We start from the raw sequence: 23,469 nt of genomic DNA, 5'->3' as shown, positions 1-23,469 counted from the left end.
CCTTGAAAATGTAAAATACAGAGTACACCCGTATAGCGAAATAAATAGTCCAAATATGTATTATGTATATAAGTGTTATATTGTTCAATACGCCACATAGGTAGATATCAAGTTTATTATTATACTTTAAGGCGATTAGCATTAATACATTTAAACATTATCAGGTCTTATGATTAAAATATTTTTTTAAACGATTATTAAACAATGTTGATAAATTTAAAAAAAAAAATAATATATTTAGTATTTTACTGTTTGTTGTTTTATTAATGAGTTAGAGAATAAGAAAGAACAGTTATTTAATTAAAGAGTATTATAATTTACGATGGAATGAAATTTTTGATAAAACAACATTATACAAAGAGAAAAAAAAACACAATTAAATATTGCTGTCATAAATTACAAATGCAAGTTAATTAAGTTATACCTACATTAGGATCTCAAGTATTTTTAAACTGGTTTTAATAACTGTAAAAATAATAAGTAAATATTTCAACTGCAAAAAAAATTAATAAAACTTATATAATTTATGAAAATTGCGTTTACTTGAAAAACTAATCAATTTTTTATTATTATACATTGTTATTAATTTAACACCTTGAAACATTAGCAAGCTGTATCTTTTTTTTAAAATTTATAATTACATTCTTTAGTCAGATATTTAAATAATATGTATATTACGTACAAATTAAAATCTATGATTTTAAATATATATAGTAATATATGAATCCAGATAATATCTAGTCATAATGTAAAAATATCACTGCTGTAATTTACAGTCACAAAATTGTAATATAATTTGAAGGTTGAAAAGGGTTTATGTCTAAATGTCTAGTTCCACAATATTGATATCCAAAATTTGAAAATAGAAGATTTAAACTAAGAAGAATTATATGACAAGGATAATATAAATGAAATAACTAAAAAATAAATGTATTGTAATTCAAATTTAGATTAAATAAATAATACTAAGTAACTTAGTTACCTATAATCATTTTCGTTCAAATTTGCAGTATATTTATAAATGAAAAACACAATTCGCTTTCTTTCATAGTTTAGAATAAAAAGTCAAAATGAAAACTTTTACATTACTTATTTTTCTTGGTTTTTTCCATATAAATTAATTATTTATTGTTCCTTCCGCGTATGACAATGTTAAAATACATACATATAATATACATTTCGTTTTAGTACTTTCCAAAAATTGAGAAAAATGAATAACATTTTAAAAATGTTTTCTTAGGGAAGGTATTTTTTCACTCGTAAATATTATATGAGATTCAAAACAAAGTATCTCGACATTTGAGGGCCATAAGCGTTGACCACCCCTGATGTAAATATTAAATTTTAATACATTGTACCTTCTCAATTCTACACAATAGGGCCAACTTCTATTAGAATGTATTTTACTGACCGCTAGGCACAAAACTACAGAGCGAATGTTAATACCCTTTAAAGATCAACGAAAAGAGGTATTTTGGTATAAATATGCATTATTTACAAGCCTACAGACAAACAACCATACTTGAAATATATGTGTATTGTGTATAGTTCATTATTTTATAATAAAGTAAAGTAAAGTATAACCTATTAAGTACCTACCTATAAATAGAAATTTGGTGCTATAGAACCAAGTGAAGAAATAAATATGGAATATATGGTTGTTGGTTGTAACATTATATATTATTTGTAAAATAATAATTGAATTTATGTAATGATACACCAAATTATGATGATCAAACATAACTAATTGAATTATTAAAATTAATAAGTAAATGATATACGCATATTGCATACGTATACATAGTATTGAGTTTGGAAAAATATTTATGTCACTATAAAATATAGTTGTGATACATTTTTATATCAATAGAAAAATTGAGGCCTTCAATCTACTTTTTAAAGTACTATTGAGTTTAATGAGACTTGACAACGGCCTGGTTTTTATAAGTAAAATAATTTAAATATAACGCGTAGACAATTAGTACATTTTGAAAGTTACTTGATAAACTCGAATTTTATGAAAAAAAATAATTGACATCTCTTACGTAAAAATATCTGTTTAGTTTTCCGTTATAAACAAAATATTGCACAACTCAAAGCCATAATAAATAAGTTTTTTTTTAATGATGAGTTTATATAATATGTTTATTTACGTCACCTTTAATAAACACTTATAATCAGGAATTCCTAGTAGAATGTAGAAGTTATTTTTTTCGTTTATTTTTGAAGTATTTTAAATAAATAATGGAGCATTTTTAAAGATAGTGTTGTGTATGGTACAAGTGATTATTAGTTTTGAAGTGGTATACATTTTCTTTTATGGTGTTGATATGAATCAAATCATTTGTATTGACTATAACCAATAAGTTTAACAAGATAGAAAGGGCGTTGTAAGATGTTATAAGGATTATGGATTAAACGACAAAAGTCAGTGAATATATTTATTTTTGTATACTCGACAAAAGGCTTCAACTATAATTTTTTTTAGCCTATATTAATTTAATAGTATAATTTATACTATATTACTAATATATGTGTTAATATAAATTAAATTCTTATAGATATAATAAAAATAATATAAGGAAAATTGGGATAACCGTATTAGGAGAATTGACAATTTTTGGCTAATCGTATATGGACAAATATACAGAATGCTACAGTGTTCTCCCCATTGAGGGCTTGATGTAGTGAAAATGGGTTGTTTAGGATTTGGGGCAGTTTATCACTATAAATAATAAATATGCTCTATCGTTAGTATTACATTTCATGTATCACATATTGGATGATTACTATTCCTCCTGTTTTCTTTTCATGTCAGAATATGTTTACGGTCAATTCTTCATTTCTACTTTTGTTAGAGAGGAGTAAATATTTAGCCAATATTTCTGCCGTTTTTACATTATTTTTTATTTGATAAAATTCAGTGTTTCTGCAGATTAACTTGTTATATTATTAGTTTTGTGGAAAGTAAATATGTGGCGACTGATGGATTCGTGGGGCTGTTGAGTCTTCGTCTTAATCATTTATAGGTATACACGTGAGGGACTCACGTGAGAATATATGAATTCTAGATATACATTTTTGTTGAAAAAGCTCATTTTTTGGATATGGGATTGAAATCGACGAGTGGGCGCTCAAAGAGCAGCTGATAATGATGTCACAGTTTTCTTGCAAGTTTGAAGATGATTTTTAATGTTTCGTAAATAGCTGAGTTTTCTAATGTAGGTATACAATATAATATAAACTATAGGAGGACGGTGACCGGACGACAATACATATTTCCTGGTCTACGATTACCGAGAATATTACATAATTTGTGTTATTTGAGGCATCAGTAAATATTTGGATGTATTCTGCAGAGAAATAAGTGAGTATTATATTATAATAATTATTATTTATCAGGGAATGCATTCCTATTACAAATATTCTATGTTATACTATAATACCATATTATATTGTCTTGAAATAATTCAATATTAAATAGCTGGCCATGGAAATAAACGAGAGGGTGGAGATCATAACATACCTACATAATACCTATATTATAATGTATGTAAGGAGAGAAAACTCTATGAAATGTTATCACACTAACCCAGAGCAGCAGCGGGAAAAACATGTCGAAACACCACAGATTTTGTTGACATTTTAATAACACATTGCATTGCAATGATAGATTTTTACTGGAAAGATTAAACACACAATATGTCCGTTTATCCGTTCATTTTAGACTTGATATGAAAACTATAGGTACCTACTTGGGTATGCAGTGCATGTGTTATTGCGGCGGTCTAAGCTTGGGAGTTTTTAAAAATAATAATAATTCGTGACATAACTCCATTAAAACGAATATTTGGAAATCGCGCGGATGATTAGGTGTACGGATTAATGGATTATACCTAATACAGAGACGACGAGTCGAGAATGCAATCGGAAAATTACTAGAGCAAAAAACCATCGTTTACTGCCGGAAAAAGAATATAAAAATGGTTTTAACGTTTAACACAATGGGCGAGCTCGATAATGGGTGGCTTGTAATGGGCGACACGTTCGGCGAGTTAATTTTTTCAGGGTGCAACACGCGTGTAATCTTTATATTCAACTCGAGTTTGACGGAAAATATTAAAGTAAAGCCTTCATCCGCAACGGTGATTTTTCGTACACAATATGTTCAAACTTACTTGAGCGCCAACCATGCCTTTTCTGAGCCGCGGTAAATCGGTTTGCGACCAATTACTCTTCGACCACGGTTCCACGGTCGTTAAATCCGCAGAGAAGTTGAAATACATCAGCTGATTGTGTACGAACTTACGGATATTCCACGGCAGGTCGTTGTGCCTATAAAACAAACGCACGTTTAATGGTAATCGTGGGTGAAAATATTGTATTATTGTTGTTTACACGAAGTGGGCGGTAAAAATATGTTTTATACAAAAAACAGCACGCCTAAACGTAATAGGTTATATTATGTTTAATGGACCGCCGTTTGTAGTGGTCGGTATATTTTATGTAAATAATTAATATCCAACAAATACTTGTGTGATACACGCATCTATTTTATTTTACCAAACACCAAACGAGATAGGTACCTATGTATTTTTTTTTTTACAGATACCTAACGAATACCTTAATTATACTCCAACCGCGTGCGACAAGATCGAAAAGTGCATCGAGGGTTGCTGCACATTTCGAACCTAGCCAGAGACTTCCGGATCCGATTATAACCTTCAATTATATAACGTTTGACTACTTTGACTGCCAATGGCAGACAGGAAGTGCCTACTACAAAAGTTGCGTTCTCTTTGCAGTCCAGGATCGTTCACGTGCAGGTTAGTTGCAGTCAATTGACAATCTAATTAAATATTTCTGAGCAGATACTTTATATTACTATATGCCCTCGGCGGCATACTTTATTATTTCATACATCCCGTCTATATAGGTTAAAACCGTTTTACCGTCTTATGCCTGATTACCGCGAACCATAACTATGGCACCCTCACACAACCGATGTATTATTTATAATCAGGCTTAATTCGTTCATAATCGGTCTTGAAATTATTGAGGTAAAGGTAAATGTGAACTACTTGTCGCAGTTGTATAATGTACGGAAACTCTCGTAAAAGAAAAACACGAGTGATAAAAAATATTATTTTATGTTATTATTTATATAGTACCGTCTACCTTAGTGTATCAAGTAAGACGAAAGTATATAGAATACAAATATAATTTCCAGAGTTCAAAGGAAACACGCTGAATAAGGCTTTGGACAGGGTCGTTCAATTTGTGAATAATAAAAGACAAGTAGCGTTTGCACAAGAAATACATTTAAAAAAAAACACAACTAGTAACTATAAATCTCTTTATAATAATATTTTTTCAGACCGCATGACTGCCCCTATTATGTGGTGTTACTTCAGATATTTTTAAGTTGTGATATGTAAAAAAAAATAATCTTGAAAATATCTTAAGTCACTCGTAAGTATCTTTGAAAACTATATCTGATACTATATTCACACGAATAATATTTTTTCATAGCAAATATAGGTTAGGTATACTTGTCTTAAACTCTTTACACTTTATACATTTTATTTGATTATGTCGATCTAAACAATCGTAAATCGACGATACCTCACAAACAGAAAAAAATCAAATGTAATTATTTCATCATTATAATACTACCGACAACAAATTGAATTTATAAAAACGTGTAGACTTTAACATATGATATAATAATATAGTATACGAAGTACCTTTTCGTTAAATTAATTTCAGAGATACGATAATAATGTACATTTCAATATTTGTCATTATTTAGTTATTAATAATTATTATTGTTCGTTTGTAGAATATTAGACAGGTTTATGTAAATATATTTAAGTACATATTAATGGTATTTGTTGTTTTTCATTTTTCGTGTTATAAATATGTTTGTTTAATTTAAAAAAAAGAAAGTATCCGTTATAATTGATGTGTTAAAATGAAAATATTTAAAAAGATGGCGGTTTGAAGCATTACGATAATACTATGTATATTTGTAGTATACTTGCTATTTGTTTAATAAAGTAAATCGCATAGTTCAATATTTGTTATTACAACAAAAAAATAATATAAAAATAAAAACACACACAAATATTTAACATTTATTTATTACTTATTTATTATTTATATATTACTACGTGTTTCTAAATGAATGAATGATAATAAACATAGTCGGAGATTTACAAACTTTACAAAATATTCTTATTGATTAAGTGTTTTTTTAAGTGGCAAACGTACAAATCATTCATTAATAATTTTCATTATATCTATTGTTCATTGCAGTGTTGTGGATGTCCCATCAGTTTTTCTATTTCGCTATATATTTAATGAGTTATTAGTTAATTGTATATAGAAAAGTACAGTTGGTTGCCGATTGGTGCATGACTAAATATGGTAAACCAAATTAATATTAAACTGACAATAGCCAGTTGTCTAAAACTTATAATTTAGACGGTGCCAACCAATATTCGAGTGTAATTTATTTGTGTATGCATTATTTCGTTTAAACACATTGAATTTATGTTTAAATTTGTTTCAACTGTTATATTATGTACACCGGTATGGCAGTATAATGTATATTATGTTATGGGATATTGAATATTATGTAATAATACAACCTGACAAAATAATATAGTCTGATAAATATAATTCAAAATATATTGTTTATTGTTATATGTTTATTGGATAATTTACCTTCAACGGCATGAAACTCACATAGATACGAAAAACCGGCTCAATTCAATTTTTATAATGGGTTTACCTACGATAAAATATTTACCAAGTTAATTAATATTATTATATTAATTGCATAATCTGCTGGGCTATTTAACACGACGAAGAGAATAAAAGATACTATCAAATTCTGGCACGAAGATAGAATTTAAATGGTTTCAACTACACGATTGAAGGGAAGCATTATAAAAGTATGGTTATTTTATTTGCTGTATTTATATTGTATTGGTCCCCATATTATACCCGATAATGTACCCGTTTTCATTGTTCATTGTGTGTAGAAACATTTGACACTCGGATACTGAGAGTTTAAGGTTGAATATAAACAATTTGAATAATCGATAACATCGAGTTACTGAAAAACATAAGTGTTATAGATGTTTGAAGGGGATATATTTTAGAGATAGTTATCGATAATTTTTAACTATCAAGGTTTGAGATTTTGTGAGTCAATTGCTTAAAGTTAATATATATTAAATTGTTATCAAAGATTTTAGATTCTGAGCGGAGCGATAAATGAACTGGGTCTTACAATATTATGTGTTTTTATTTTATTTTATGTGTATGTCATCACTTTTTTTGGTACAAAAAAAGATTTTATTTATAACGATTTAGTTATTATGTCGTAATTCAAAAAATATTATTAATCGAAGGGACTTAAGACTTTTTTTTATTACATTTATCAGTATTGCACATACTTTATACACGATGACATTTTCAAAATATTTTTACTAATATTTAAATATTTATACGAGATGATTATATTTCCTCCATTATATTAGGTACGTCACAATTAACTTACGTATTAACAATCATAATTTAATACATATGATATTATATCACGGTAATTATTTATTATATTATTTTCAGAAATATAGCGGTCCACTCACTTACTTCCAATAATATAAATAAACGATGAAATATCTTTAGAAGTATATGCTGACAATCCATTTCTTCTCAGAAACCCTTTTCGTATGCAATGATTCATTATTGAATTACAATTTAACACATCCATTACAACAGTAACTAATACTCAATGATGTGGTAGGTACACGCGAAATCTACATTACGGTAGAGTGACTTAAAAAAAAAAAAATCTATTACCCATTTGAGTATAAATAACATATTGATTACGAATAATAGTTGTATGTGTTCTATATGTTATTATTATTTTAATTCTTAATAGTAATGTTTTGTAATTATCTTAAATTTTTATATTATAGGCAAAGGGAAAATGTATAGGTAGTAAAAAAATTGATTTTAAAAATGCGTAATGTTCTTTGGTATATTGATAACAGTAAACAGTTGGAATACCCGTTTAAATGGTTATCAATTATCTTTTATGTTTAGATTATCATACAATAAAATAATTTGTTTCACACCGATATTTTTGGAATGTAAGAAAAATACAAGTAACATACATGAAAAATGTATTGGGATTAAAAAAACAACAGTTTGAATGGTCGACAATGGTGTTGCAACATGATTTGAACTTGTGTGTTTATAATACTACTAGGTACATTCTAATGTTTTGCATTACAGAGTTTTCGGCAGGAAGAAAATGTAGCACTCAATATAGAATATCGAATAGAAACTTTAATCCGACCGATACATAACATTTTCGTGAATAACAAACGAATTTTCAAGAATTGTTTTATCGAAAATGTCTGGTCCGACTTAGGGTGGAATAAATCCCACGGAAAAAAATAAAAAAAAATAAAACCAGGACATTCCTATATACAGTGTAGAGTGGGTACATGTCCGTCTTGTTTTGTTCCGAACCAGAATTTAGTTTTGTGAAAATTGGGTTTTTCACAGGACAATAGCCCAATTCAAAAATTGTCTGAGTTTACAGAGTGTGACATGAATTGTGGCCATAAATCTAGTTGAAGTTTTTTTTTCAATAAACAATAATGAATAAAATTTAATACATTTAATAATGTTTCGTAATTTTTGTTTGCGGGAGCTCTATTTAAAATAGTTATAACGATTTTACAAAATGTCTTAACTTTGTAATACAAAATGACGACGATTCATTAGTATATTTATAAATATATTTATAAATATATTTTTTTATATTATTTAACAAGTAACAAAGTCCTTGCGGATGTCGATCAATAGCAAGCTGTGAAGTAGATCTCAGCCCTCTATAATTACATACTTATTATATATAATATTTCGATTAGTATTATATGGTAATATTAGTTATCTGTTGGCATAAAAAATTAGTTAATTTAGGAGCTCACATTAACTAAAATTATTAAATAAAAAAATATGGATACAGATAGATATAAAATACTATGGATATTAGTGAAACTTAAACTATAACAGTGCAATACTTAAAATTGTATAAAAACGGTTCGAAGGTATATTTAAATAAATGTGATAGTAATATAGTATTATTGTATTGACAAATAAGATGCAGAAAAATACAAAATTAGCATCTGGTATGTCTATGGTATTACTATTTTACACGAGCCTACCGATTTTTATTTCTAATTGTTTTTGAAATCACATTTTAATACGTATTAAGTATACTATGTGTAATTACCTATATATTTAAGAAAACAAAGGGTAGTACAACAATGTAAAGTTGTCATTGTTTTAAATTTATAAGGTTTTACCCAACATATATTGTGTTGTTTTTGAATTCTACTTCTATTTGTTGGATGCAAATATTCAATACTAATGAGATCCCTACAGGTAAAATGTACTACAATAGCAGTTGTAGGTATAGTTAAATTATAATATACGATATAAAAATACTGTAAAATAACTAATTGTTTAAGTTTTTTTTTTGGTTCAAAAATCTCAATATCGAGAGACGGAAAGCGCCATTATATAGCATGAATCTTATAGTATTTTTTTCTGAATTTTACGGAAAAAAACCTTAAGTTTATTTAAACATTTTTTATTGGAGATCAGGTGAAATTATTATTGAATGTACATATGTACATTCAAGTAATTAAGAGGAGGAGAATAAAAACTCAAAAACAATTTTTTTTATTGCTATTAATTTTGATTAATGTTATAATTTCATTGTTTTTTTTTTTTAAAACGTGTAATTATGTGCTGTATAGGTAGTGCATACTATTGTTTATGAGGTTCCTAATGTGTCTGTATTTTCAAATAATAGTTGTAAGTGCATATTTACGATGTAAAAAATATTAAGCACTTAATTCACTTTGTATTTATCTGTATATCATTGAATACCAATGGTATACTATTCAATCATAATTCTTATAGTTTCTACTTCTTATATAAATATTAAATAAATATATATTCTAATATTATGTACACAATCCATCCGGCTTATGGATTTTATTATCTAGTTTCCAGGTCAAAAGAAAAGTACTTTTTATTTAACTTCAGCGAGATTCGTGTAACCAACTGAAAAAACCCATGCAAACACTTTTGATATTTTCACCAGATTATCCGCCGTTATATCGTCTTATACTCTGTACAAACTTCAAAGTCTAACTAAACCTTTACGTTTCATGTTTATTGACTAGTAAACATTGCACGAAAGTTCTAGTGTGGTTTTTTAAACAAATATCATATAAGTTAGGTGGGAAATTGACAATTTTCTTTAGTTCTAAAACTGTGAATATTAAATGTGATCAGTACACGTGTTATTAAGACATTTTTAAAAATAAATACGAATAGATAAATAATATGGTATTATATCCAATGAAGTTTTGTAAAAAAACATAATTGCTTGCTACAATATTATCATGAACGCGAAAATTGATTTCTCATAGATTTCAAGTAGTAAGTGAGAATATTAATATATTGTACTTACAAATTGGAAAGTCAAATAATAATATAAACATGAATGAAAATGTACAGGAAAACCCTACATAAAATAAAACTAAAACAGCAGGTACCTACCCACAACGTTATTGCTCTTAAAACGTTAACTAAATACATGGTGATCAACTGAAAACGGGAGGGTATATTGCAAAGAAAGGATACTAAATAATGACCAAAAGGTTGGTTCATGTCCCATTTCTTTTCAACTTCTGCATATATATTTGGCCTAAAAGTACATTTAGAACGAATGTTCGTTATGTGGCTGACTTTTTGCAAAAATCCCTTAAAAGGTTCAAAAGCTGAGGCTAAGGTCGAATCAGGTACGAATTGAAAAAAACTAATGAATAAATTTGGTTAAAACTATTATGAATTTGAGGTTCTAATAATGCAAGTATTTTTAATGATTTTTCAAAGTAAAACTGATATTATTACATATTTTGATATTTGATATTTGTGACAATGATTTGTGCTCCGTGTAAATGTATAACATAATAATAGTAGGTAATACATCTCTGGTATACACAGTGGTGGGTATGTATTATTACAATTGCATACAAATGACATTGAATAAAATCTATTGATACTGATCATTCAGACGTTGACACTTTGGGATATAATTCAAGACATTCGTGCCTGACGAGTACCTAACTGTTGTGTACAATTATTCCGAACTATAGTGACATACTAACGCGAAATCTGAGGCTAAAATAAACATTTTTTCGTATTACACTGTTTATATAATCCTGGTGTAACCTTGGGAGCTTTGCCCCCCCCACATCCCCAAAGTATATTTCATCCATACATATAAACATGGAATAGTCAATTTCTATTTTTCTTTATCTACACAGTACAGACGACATCAGAATCAATAGTATCAACCTTGAAAACATTACCTATGTTTTATTCATTATCCATAAGCGTTGTACAAAATGTCAAAATATATTAATACAATATAATAAGAACATTATGAATCAATAATCAATCAAAAATGATATTAAGAAAAAACTGTAAAAAACAGTCACTACAGGCATAACACACTTTTTAATTTCGTAATACATGCTCAGAATTTCATACTGCACAAAGTGTGTCGTACTACACACGATTTTAGTCCCTGCGCGAGGTACTATTTAATCGCTTCTTGTTGGCTTTTTACATTACGAATTACCTATATCATTATATACAACAGAGGTTTAGACTTTCGACTTTAGGTACTAGGTAGATCTAGGTAGGTAGGATATTCACATTTAATTAATTATTACTTTTAACTTTTATTAAGTCTTAAACATTCTTTGTTAAAATCCAAAACATACTTGTACATAAGTTAAAAAAATTAAAAATAATAATAATGTAAGAAGATATATTGTTAGTGACCAAAAATAATTGAGTTGCCTTGGAATCTAATTCTAACTTTTATATAAGTGAGTACTCTCTGCGTTAAATGTGTATGTCAATTATGTATCACTCGATATAAATCAAGTTATTAACAACTATACGCCTACAGTTGGTAGAGACGAGAAATTACGAACATAGTGTTAACGTTTTTAAATTTTAGGTAAACGAAAGTATAGATGTTTTTATGAAAATTAAACGTTTTTTTACTATTTTATGTACCTTATGATTTTCTGTAATTTCGAGGTTTGTAAAAAAGAGGGTTAAACATCTGTTCCGTAAAGGACAGAATAAAGTTCAGTGCAACACGCTCGATTTACGATCTTTTGTGGAAAACTAAAACAGTAATTTTTCTACAGCAAGCGAAGACATCTGGTCTAAAGATGTATACGAACAGAAAATACATAGTTTCGAAACATGAGAAATATGTAAAAGCACCGAATAAATTAAATAAAAAGGTTGGTTTTAAACAAATTATCGTGTACCTATGTAATCTGCCAGGAATTATATAACAAATACATTTTAAATTTGAAAAAAAAAACGACAAACAGGTGTTTTTTTCTTGTAACAAACAAGTCATCAAATTATATTATAAACAAATGTGAATGCCTATGTGGGATGTAACTTACAAACAAAATTGCAAACGACATAAATCAAGTAGGACATGTGCTCCAACAAATTTTGAGTAAAAAAAATTGCTATGTTATTACCATTCTAGTAGAGTGCCATTTGAAGTTTATTTTTCATACGACCACGAAGCACTAGCAATAAATTTCTTTTCATAATATACTTGTATAGGTATATTATAGGGGACAACGAATAGAGAATAATATATAATATCATGTGGAGCATTGGCGCATACATTATTGTAACGTATCAATTAAGCGTAATTGTTATTTATTGTCCAAATAACTTTTCATCTAACATTTATGTTAAAATTGTATTCAACTTATTTTTTTGGTGAATAATACAATGTATATTTATTTGAACGGAAAAACATATTTTTCTTTAGTACTGGTTATTTTTTCTCTCAATTTATATTATATTTTATAATGTAAATAGACATTAATTGTTTTTATTTGTTTTAGTCATAAAAAATATTTATGAAAAAAAAAAATTATGCAGCAGATACTATTATACAAAATATATTTAATTGATTTAATCAACTTAACACTAACTATTTTGATACATTGAACGTAATACTCAATTTTCCGTGATACAAGCTTACTAAATCCTTACCCATAAACCTATACCTAAAATTCGATAATGATTTATAATAATATGGCAAAGAATAATAATTATAGGTACTTAAATAAAAAATAAAAAACCATAAGCTATATAATATATGTATATATAACTACTTAATAAAAATTCAAATATTTTTTCTTACCTATTCTATGTGTAAATTAAGATCTTTTTATACTTGTAAATCGCAACAGATGTAATTTTGAAAATTATTGAAAGACAGCAAAACTAACGAACTTTATTTAATTCATTCACACTTTTCTGAATAAAATGAAAGACTTAAATTCAACTGTTTATTAAGTTGGATGATGTATTTAGTTTTTTTTGTTCAAAACATTGGTTTCTACTAAGTATATCTCATCATATCTCTGTGTGTGCCTTAGTTATATTTAATTGTACATCAGATAGTGAATTTAACCTAACACACCTACTTTCTAGTAAATTTTTGTTGTTAAAGGGGGTTATGAGTATTTTACAATTGTGAATTGTTTTTACATCTTAAAATAGTCACAACTCGCGTTAAAATTTAAACAAAATTGCAATCCTATGAGGTACAAACCCTAAATAATAATTACCTTTAAATTGTATAAGTGGTAATTTCACTCTAATTTTAGAAGCTACGGAGTAAAATACATTATTATTGTGAACTTAAAATTTGCCATGCTGTACGTTTGTAAGACAGAGATAACACATGCGGGCGTGACGTCCTCTTATTAGAAATGCAGTTATTCAAAATAGAAGATCTAAATAATTATAGTTTGCTGTATTTATAAAAAGGAGAATATCTTAAATAAAAATATTGATCAAAGTTTTTTAGCTATACGTGTATAAACTGCCTGGTAAATCTAAAATTAATCAATATACAACATATAAGACTGATATTACTTTTAATTACTTTTAAGTTCTTAAAATCTTTCAGACAACTTATAAGTTAAAAATTATAATATTATTTTTGGTATATTTTTGATAATGTACAAAAATTAATTTTTTTACATATTAAGTAAAGTTTATATCTGAACTCGAATATTTTATGATACCATATAGTAATAAATTCTTTATTTTATTTTATATTTTTGGAATAGTTATTTTAGGTGCCTACTGCTGCACAGTTATTTTTGCTATATTATAAGTTTTTATTTATAGTTTCGAGAGAGAATAGTTAAATTATATAGGTCATCGAGTATAATTTTATTGTATCAATAAAAATAGTACATTAAGAGTTTTATATCAGATTTCTATAGTAATTTCATAAATCAACTATTACCTAGTTATTTTATGCAAATGATAAGTAAAGAAATTTTTTTTTCATTCTTCAGAGGAATCAGTTGGTTATAAGCCACCATCGATTAAAAGTAAAGACATTATTTATATAAATTTATCTGTATACAATTGTTCATGCGTTGTTTAAATGACATATAAGTTAAAATTAAGAATTGAAATAAATTTATTAACAGTTTGCAACTTGTAAGCTACAATCTATTTAATAGCATTATATCGAATAAAATTAAAATTATATAAAATATTTCTTATTGTTTTGGTCATATTATAATATGTATTATATAGTTATAAATGTTATCATACATAATATATTATTCAGTTATTATTCTTATAATTAAATTAATATTTTTAAAAAATGAAGGAAATGAAGACTTTCCGAGTTTCAACTAATTACAGTGACCATTACCAAGTGGAGTAATCTCCATAATATGATACTCATATTTTTTAGATGTAACCAAATTCAAAAAAATTTGCATGAAAAAAATCATAACAATTACTTACAGAAGATAAAAAGTAATCTATTTTTAAAAAATTAGTACTAACGCCCACACTGTCTAATTATTTGTGTTTATTTATAAAAAAAAAACTGATGTATGTGACTCGACACAAGCAAATACATAACTTTATATTTTTAATTAGAAAATAAATAGAGATCTGATGTTGTAGAAACGTTCTAATTTGTACATTGGTTCAACATGTAGTTAGATCAGCTAAAAATGTACTTCATACAATGAACTGTGCGTTTCACGTTTAAATGTTCTTCATGAAAATTTCTTCAGAGTACCTTACAATTTTTTTTAGTCATTTTTACTTTTGCTTTTTTTTTTTAAAAGTTTAGTTTTTGAAATAAATGTTTTGTTCTATCAAATTGTTTATATCTTGGTATTTGGAGTATTTAAAATTCTAATTTTACTGTGTACACAATATAATATAATGTCCACGGGAATGGATCAGATTCATTTTATCTTGTAATGTTTAATTATAATGGATATGACACGATTGAATCCTACGGATAAAAATTACATGCCTCAGAGTTGTAGTAAGTGAATATTCTAAAAGTATCTAGTAATTTCGAGTCAACTAGTTCACAGTATCAAGAGTACAGTTTCTTAGCTTATATTATAATGTAATATGAGATAATTGTTTGTTTCATTACTGTTAGGAAAATTCCAAAAGTTAAAATTTCTTATTCCACACGGTTACTTGATATTTTCAAATAATTTTTGGAATATACGTAACATTTTCTCAATTCAGTGTACCTATGTTATAATATATTATAAATACCTATATATAATTATCAGTGCTCTTTTTTGAATTTTTTATAGCTGTTCCCCCGTATTTTAACTTCTTACAGTGCTACAACTTCCAAACTATGTACTAATTAATATTTAATATTATATTAAATATCATTATATTATGTAGTAAAAATATATTTTTAATATTCGGAAAGCTTAGAACTGTACAAGTTTTTTTTACATTTATAGTAATTAATAGTTATTTGACACACGGTTTCTGATATTTTCTAAAAATGTACTTTATGCGACTAATGTCAGGTCTCATGTGAAACTTTTGAAGTATTCGCATTAAAAAAAGTGTTTACGGAAGTAGGTATTAAAAAAAAGCACTTCAATGTTGAATACTAGAAACAATAGATTTCTTGCACCACTTGATCACTCAGACTCTAAAATGCATTATAAATAAAAAGTCGTGCTCACAATGTATATGTTGAAATGGAACTACAAAGCTAAGTATACATTAAATCATTTTTCCAATAAATTGTATTGTGCTGCCGCTGCGTAAATAATATTACAGCTAAAACGTCTAAAATGTCATAAAAATGTTATTATATACTAAACGTATCGTCATATAGTCTTATAACAATTAACTAAATGGAAACATCGATGGAAATATGCAATGTTTACAAAATAATTTCAATTAAAGCATCAAATATAATTATAACAATATTATTTTACGAAAAAAAACTACATAAATACACGCTGAGGAGTCTGTGTGATACGTTAAATCTCAATTATCGGTCCAAGTATATAGGTACGACTGTACGAGTCGTCTCCATCAAACCAAAATCATAATATTTAAGAAATATACATTCGGCCGACATTACTCTCGATGCTCAACAGCTCTCTAAGCTTTTTTTATCCCACATTTCCCGGGTACACGGCTTACCCAAAATGAATTGTCTTCAACATATTTTACTGTCAGCGAATCACATTTGTGCGCACACAACGTGAGAATATTAAAATACGACAATATTATACAACGGCGCGTTCGCCAGGCACCGCGATGATACGTATTGCATAATATACAGGTATGGGGAGTGTAATAAATATTTTTAATAATAATAATAATAATAATAATAATATATGTATTTCCGTAAACGACTTTGCCCCGACGATAGGCATCCATCCAATCATCCTAACGCGATTCTACCTACTGTTTAACTTATTGTTCTAAAATATCAAAGCCCGACCGTTTCCTTTATATGAACATTTTCGTTTGTACGGAGAACGATGACAACCCTGCGGTTAACAATGACAGTTGTTGTACACGACCTTCCTATGTGATACATTTGCAGGACGTATACGTGAATTTTTCAATTTATTTACACGTGTAATATTAAATACAGTAATAATAATAATAATAATAATAATAGTAATAATAATAATATAATATTATGTCTGCCGGGACGCAGATACCAGACCCTCGTAACAAAACCTGCCCGACGAAGCTTATTCGAACGATGGGACAGGGTAGATAGGCATACAATATTAGGTACCTACCCAGGTACATTTAAAATAATAATTATCATATTATTATTATTATTATTATTATTATTATTCACAATATTATCGTATGGTATGATTCTAAACGAGAACATTAATGCATCCATTTTTCGTTTTTATTTAATGAATATTATTTTATTATATAAATGCACGTATAGCAATATATATATAGCGCGCATATAATAGCTATTATGCATCGTGGGCAAATTATGCGTTGCAATTTTATTTTTTCAAGCCTGTTGACAAACCATTACACCGGGAAAAATCGGCTTTTCCATATTTTATTTGTACAACAACATCATAATTATTTATTATTATTATAAAAATGCCATCGGTCAATCACTTGAAATACCGTCCTTGTGGATGAAAATCCGGCAGTCATTTGTCACCGAGGGGTTCTTCATCATTGGGATAAGCATCGTTATATTATATACCTCCATAAGTCTGCGTGGACATTCGTCCGTTTATCATCCACACAGTACGGCTTACACAGTGGTTTAATACTTTAACAGATATTATTCTATCGAGCTTCCCCGTACGTCGTTCGTGAATTGAAATCTATTTGTAAACGCATTTTTTTAAACATTAGTTTTGTTTTTAATTACAAACAAATACGATTGTTCGACACACAGCGTGTATACATACATTTTACCGTACGATATCTCATAGAATAGATAATGTATTATATTAGCTGGATAAACTATAGTGTTGAGATTTCAGTTGAAACAGAACATTTTTTTTTTTTTTATAAAATCATCGTAAACGGGAAGTTTTTGTAATATAATATCAAATGATATACAAATGTCTCAACACTTCACACGTGATAACAAATAACTCGATGAGATTAAAATTTGAAAACAGATGTTCACTTTTTTACATTTAAAAACAACGAGTTTCCATCATAATTTAAAACTATATGTGTTTATTTTAATTACGATAGTATCCTTGCATTAACAGCTGGATAATGTCGTTGAATTCATTGTCTTGTGATTGTGAAGTAGCAAAATAATAATCGTTCATGGTTAGTTTTCTTTTTATATGTTGAAATATGATTCGGTAACTTATTGTTAGTACATACTACTTACCCATTATTTGTTGGGTTATAACTTATAACATCGAATTTGAATGCCTGTAAAATAGATTTCGACCCTTTATGCAGGTTTCTTTTATTACATATTCTTCATCTCCCGAACGACTGTGAGTTATGACTCATGACCTAGTTTTCTTTCGGCCATAAATGTCTCATTGAAAAGTTTAAGTCCATTGGCTTAAAGTTTTTTTATTCGCTTGTTAATATCTGAATAAAGCATAAGCAATCCAAACGCTATTTTATATTTTCCATCTTATTTTCTTCACAGTTCCAGAACCGTTTTCGTATTATTTTTTATGACATTTTTAATTTTATAGTACACTTATGAAGGTAGTAAAAAAAAAATTTTCCGGCTTAAATTTTAATACTCTTAAAACGTGCTATTATTCTGCTGATTTTGTAACTTGTAGAGTATTTATATTATTTGTATAAATGTATGTGTTTACTGATTTGTTTGAGTTGAAGTTTTGCTTCGTAAAAATGCCATCAGGACATGTCATAAATCATGCTGCCATTTGAATATTTGACTGATAAAACGATTAAAAATTAGAAACTACTGCGGTTTTTATCTTGTTGGATTCGAAGCAAAGTATACAAATGGCACGATCATAATTCATAACTGATTGATAAATCTGTCATATGGTAGCGGATTCAGTGTAGTGTATATACGGTAGGTATATCGCAACACAAATTAAATAATATGTCAGATGAACAGACTAATGATAATTATTGATAATACATATTTTATAAATATACATCACAAACTTCAATACGTGGTATTTACTAAAATTATTTTGATTTCGTAACTATTAATTTAGAATTGGATTGTATCAAAGTTAAAAATGCGTTAAAAGTTTTTAGAATTTTTTTTAGATCTTGACTAAGGTATACGAATAAGAATCTCTGAAATCGTCTATTAAGAAATAATGTAAAATAACAAAAGTATAATCGTTATTTTGTTTTAATTAATTAAACGTGTTTTAAAGACTAATTTAAACCGTGAATGATAATATGTGTTATTTTGAATTTACTGTTGATAATTATTTATATTAGGTATTATCATTTTTGTAATTACATCCAGGAGTGCTTCTTATTTGTCAGTGCCTACCTAATTTCTGCCAATCGTTAAATGACTCACATTGAAATATAATATAATTATTAAAATCCACCAAAATATAGAAGAATAGGCACAGAATAACTACATATATATATATATTTTAACTCATAGATTTTCTACATGAAATCATTGGCTACGAGCCTCATTAGTTAGTCGCCAGTTTCAATGGTTGTGATTAACAATTAATTAAAAACTATTTTATTGTTTTATTTTTAGTCTTTCATTTTCTGGTTTTTTAATTTTCTCATAATTTTATTTTTGAAATCAAAAGTTAGATTTAATCAATGTTTTCAATATTTAAGAAGTAAGACAATCATGCATGATGAAATATTAACGTACCATTCTTTGATTTAAAATTATATAGTAGGGTATTTTGTTTAAAGTAAAGACTACATCTGAGTGACAGCAAAAGTAAAACGCCATTTTTCAAACTTTTATTAACATAATAATATATTCAAAAAGTTTATTGAAAGTTTTGTCGTGTATCAAAATATTTGAAACAAAAATATCGAATGTATCTTTACTATAGGTACCTATCATAAACTATTATACATTTTTTATTTATAATAACAGTGAAATACGCTGAACACTTGATAAGTATCAACCTATAATATTGTGATAATTGTAATATTTTGTAAGACAGAAAAGAATAATTCCGTCCCATACATAAGAGTGTTGTCTATTTTGTTTTATCAGTCATTCATCTATTGTTTTTATTAGCATTCAGCACGACTTAAACATTTAATGAACCATTGTTGATGTTTCATTGTTTTATTATGTTCTATATGGAGTACACCTATGATAGAGTTTTTATTTTTTACATCATTAAAATGGCAAACATTAAAAGTAAAAAAAAGCTGGCACTAAAAAAAAATTGTTCATTTAAAATTATGTAAATGTACGATAATTTACTGTTTAAAATGTTTGACGAATAAATGTGTTATTTAGGTTGCACTAAGGCAATTATAATTCAATATTTGTAAGTTGGATTCTTTCATTATTACAACTATTATATTTAAAGTTTATGTTTAATAATTTATATTGCATTTTTTTAGGGGCACTACACTAGCCATCAGGGTTAACTATCCTTGAAGCTTCTGAATGATATATTAATAAATAAAAATTATAAATTATAAGAATTTGTTAGGTTTTTAATACACACGCACTTCATATTCTTTTTAGCAAACATAAAATGAAGTACAATGGCAGTCAAATAAATTAAGTGTGCAATTTTTTAAAATACATTTTTTTTGTCACATGGGTTAATGTTCTTGTTTTTAAAGTTTGTAATTTATATGTTTGTCAGACGACTCTTAAAAAAACTGCATCCATATGGCCATATAGATCAGGAAATTAATTATTTCTAACATTAACATTTTAAAATTATTTTTAATAAAAAATGCATTTAGATTCAGAATTCTAACGTTGAGCACCAATAATATTTTCCAACCAACTTTAAGGTCTGTTATTAACATTTATGACTTTATTTACATATCTTACTTTTACCATAGTTAATAACTTGTGCTAACTAATACAAAACTGAATTGTATGTAGCCTATTCAAGTAATTAGTTCATAAAAATAAATCTAATACTTAACTGTGAAATACAATGGATTAGAGGAGAATATAGATTATTAGTAAAATAATAATATTTATGTAAATATCGCTTCGATTGAAGAAATTTTAATTTAAATAATTTATTGTAATATGTGATTAGTGAGTAAAATGTTATAATTATTATACAACTTATTTATATAATTCACTTTAATTTAAAATCGTCAATGCATCAACTAATTAAATTAAGATCGACTAGTAAAAACAAAATTTGTGTATATTTTTCTGTAAAACTAAAACATCTTGGTTATTACTAAAAAACTAATAGTTTTCATTGCATGAATCACGGAAATCTATTGATTTTCAATAACACCTAATTTTGTTTATATAGATTTAAATTTGAAAGATTATTTAATGTGAACAATTACACATAAAAACAGAGTTATTTTAACTGAATTTTAGTATAGTTAATTAAACCTAAGTAGATATTTATATTTTATAAAGTATAATCTTTTAGTTTACCGCATTATTAAATTATTTTACTTTTTAAGCTTAGGTATTTAAATTGTAATTAAAAACAAATAAAACAATAAATCTAGACAAAGTTTAACAACATCCAACAATCCTAAAATGCAAATAAACTATATATTATGCAAATACAAACGTTTGTATTCACTATACAGGGTTATCAAAATATTTGACATAATATTATATTAGAGTATAATTTAAATATTAAAATATCGTTTGGGTAAACTTATGCTGCATAGAGTGACTTTACTTTAAGACAGAGACACTTCAACAGTATTGCCATAGGGAAGACAGTGAAAACGCATTTCAACATCCCTCAAATTAGAAGGTTACCTGTCGTATAACCATATTGCAATTTTAATACAATTCGTCCGGAGTATACAAATCATCCAACTAATTAATCAATTATAACTTTCTACACATTATAATGTAAGCTAAATAGGATCCACTTCCAAACATATTTCAACATATTTTTTAAAATTAAATTACCTATTTCACGTAACCAAGTAACATAAGATAATCCGAAACTTTATAGAATGTAAACAAATAAATTACCCTGATTATAATGCCAAAATGAACCCTCACATACCATTTACGGAAGGGTATAGTTAAATTAAATGTGATTTTGAATAGACGTTCAAATTTACCTTTCAACCGTAATAAGATCCTGAATTTTTTTTTCAGAATTTCAATTTATCTAGATTCTACAAGGAAACCATTACATTTTATGTCGTGGCAGGTTTATAATACTTATTATTGTAAAGTAACAAGAACTCTATAACCTTCAGTGGTATAACTTTGATCTTCAGAAAAGGTGGTTCGTTTTTTTTACTTACAACAAAATTTTCTTTTTAGAGAAATCATAAAATCATAATTTTAAGATAGCCCCCATTTATCGTTAATCATAGATAATTTGTTTTATTTTACCTCTACTGTCTTTTGAATGCTCTGAGTGGAAGGCATGGACTGTGTGTCAGGGGGTCGCACATACTAATTCAAGCCTATTTAACATTTTAATTTAAACTTAAAGCATTTAAATAAAATAACGTTTAAATCGTAGAAACCTTATAAATTTACTGCTCCCCTCGGGTAACTGCACTATACCCAATGTTAATAAATTAAACTCTTAATTCAAATGTTAAACGTTTATTAATTTACGTTATCAACGATGAATAATAGAATACAAAATGAGGAACATACATAATATGTTGGTTATGTTTTTGGTAGATTTTATACACGTCCTACTGTCCTAGCATTATAAACGTGCTCGCACTGGTATATACTCTATAGCTTGTAATCACTCATGAAGTCACTCAATCATATAAGTTTAAACTCATAGATTATCATAGTTCAAAAACACATTTGTCTTTCTAAAACAGTTAACTCGATGTCAATGTTTGAGAACAACTTAAATGTTGATGATAGTTATGGTAAATTAAGTCTACACAATATTAGTATATAGGTAGATACTTTGTTTTCGTATAAATCCGTTATTTTAATCTGAACACAGAATGCTTTATTATTCTTTCGTGTATCAAACCATTAATTATTAAATATATATCAACAATGATAGAACGATCAATTTGAAAATCATACCTCTACTGGTGGGTAAGTATAAATCGTATTTATAAACATTATATATAATATAGTTTGAACATATTTGTATGACTACGGGTCTTAAATACCTAAATAAACGGAATGTTTACGTTCACAGTAAATATTTTTAAAATTATTAATTTGTTTGGTATATAATTTGAGATATAAGCTGCTTTTTTTTTTGCATTAAATTGTATAATAATAGAATTACAACTATTAAAGGTACATAAATATAAAATCTACATAATGTACTTTTAGTACCTATACAAACAAATTATAAATTTGTATTT

General features: G+C 27.0%; 1 protein-coding gene across 1 annotated transcript in view; it reads right to left on the bottom strand.

Moving 5' to 3' along the window:
* LOC111040243 (dipeptidase 1-like) overlaps nucleotides 1–23,469 on the bottom strand; it is a gene marked incomplete at its 5' end in the record, with an annotated part of 50,995 nt that overhangs the window by 14,515 nt on the left and 13,011 nt on the right. The window contains one exon of the mRNA XM_022324075.1: nucleotides 4,179–4,335. Coding sequence (XP_022179767.1) covers nucleotides 4,179–4,335 — 157 coding nt within the window. The remainder of the gene's footprint in view (nucleotides 1–4,178; nucleotides 4,336–23,469) is intronic.

The sequence above is a fragment of the Myzus persicae genome, unplaced genomic scaffold, assembly GCF_001856785.1.
Source record: "Myzus persicae strain clone G006 unplaced genomic scaffold, MPER_G0061.0, whole genome shotgun sequence".
Classification (NCBI taxonomy): domain Eukaryota; kingdom Metazoa; phylum Arthropoda; class Insecta; order Hemiptera; family Aphididae; genus Myzus; species Myzus persicae.
The sequence above is the reverse complement of the archived record's forward strand: the minus strand, read 5'-3'. Positions and strand labels throughout refer to the sequence as shown.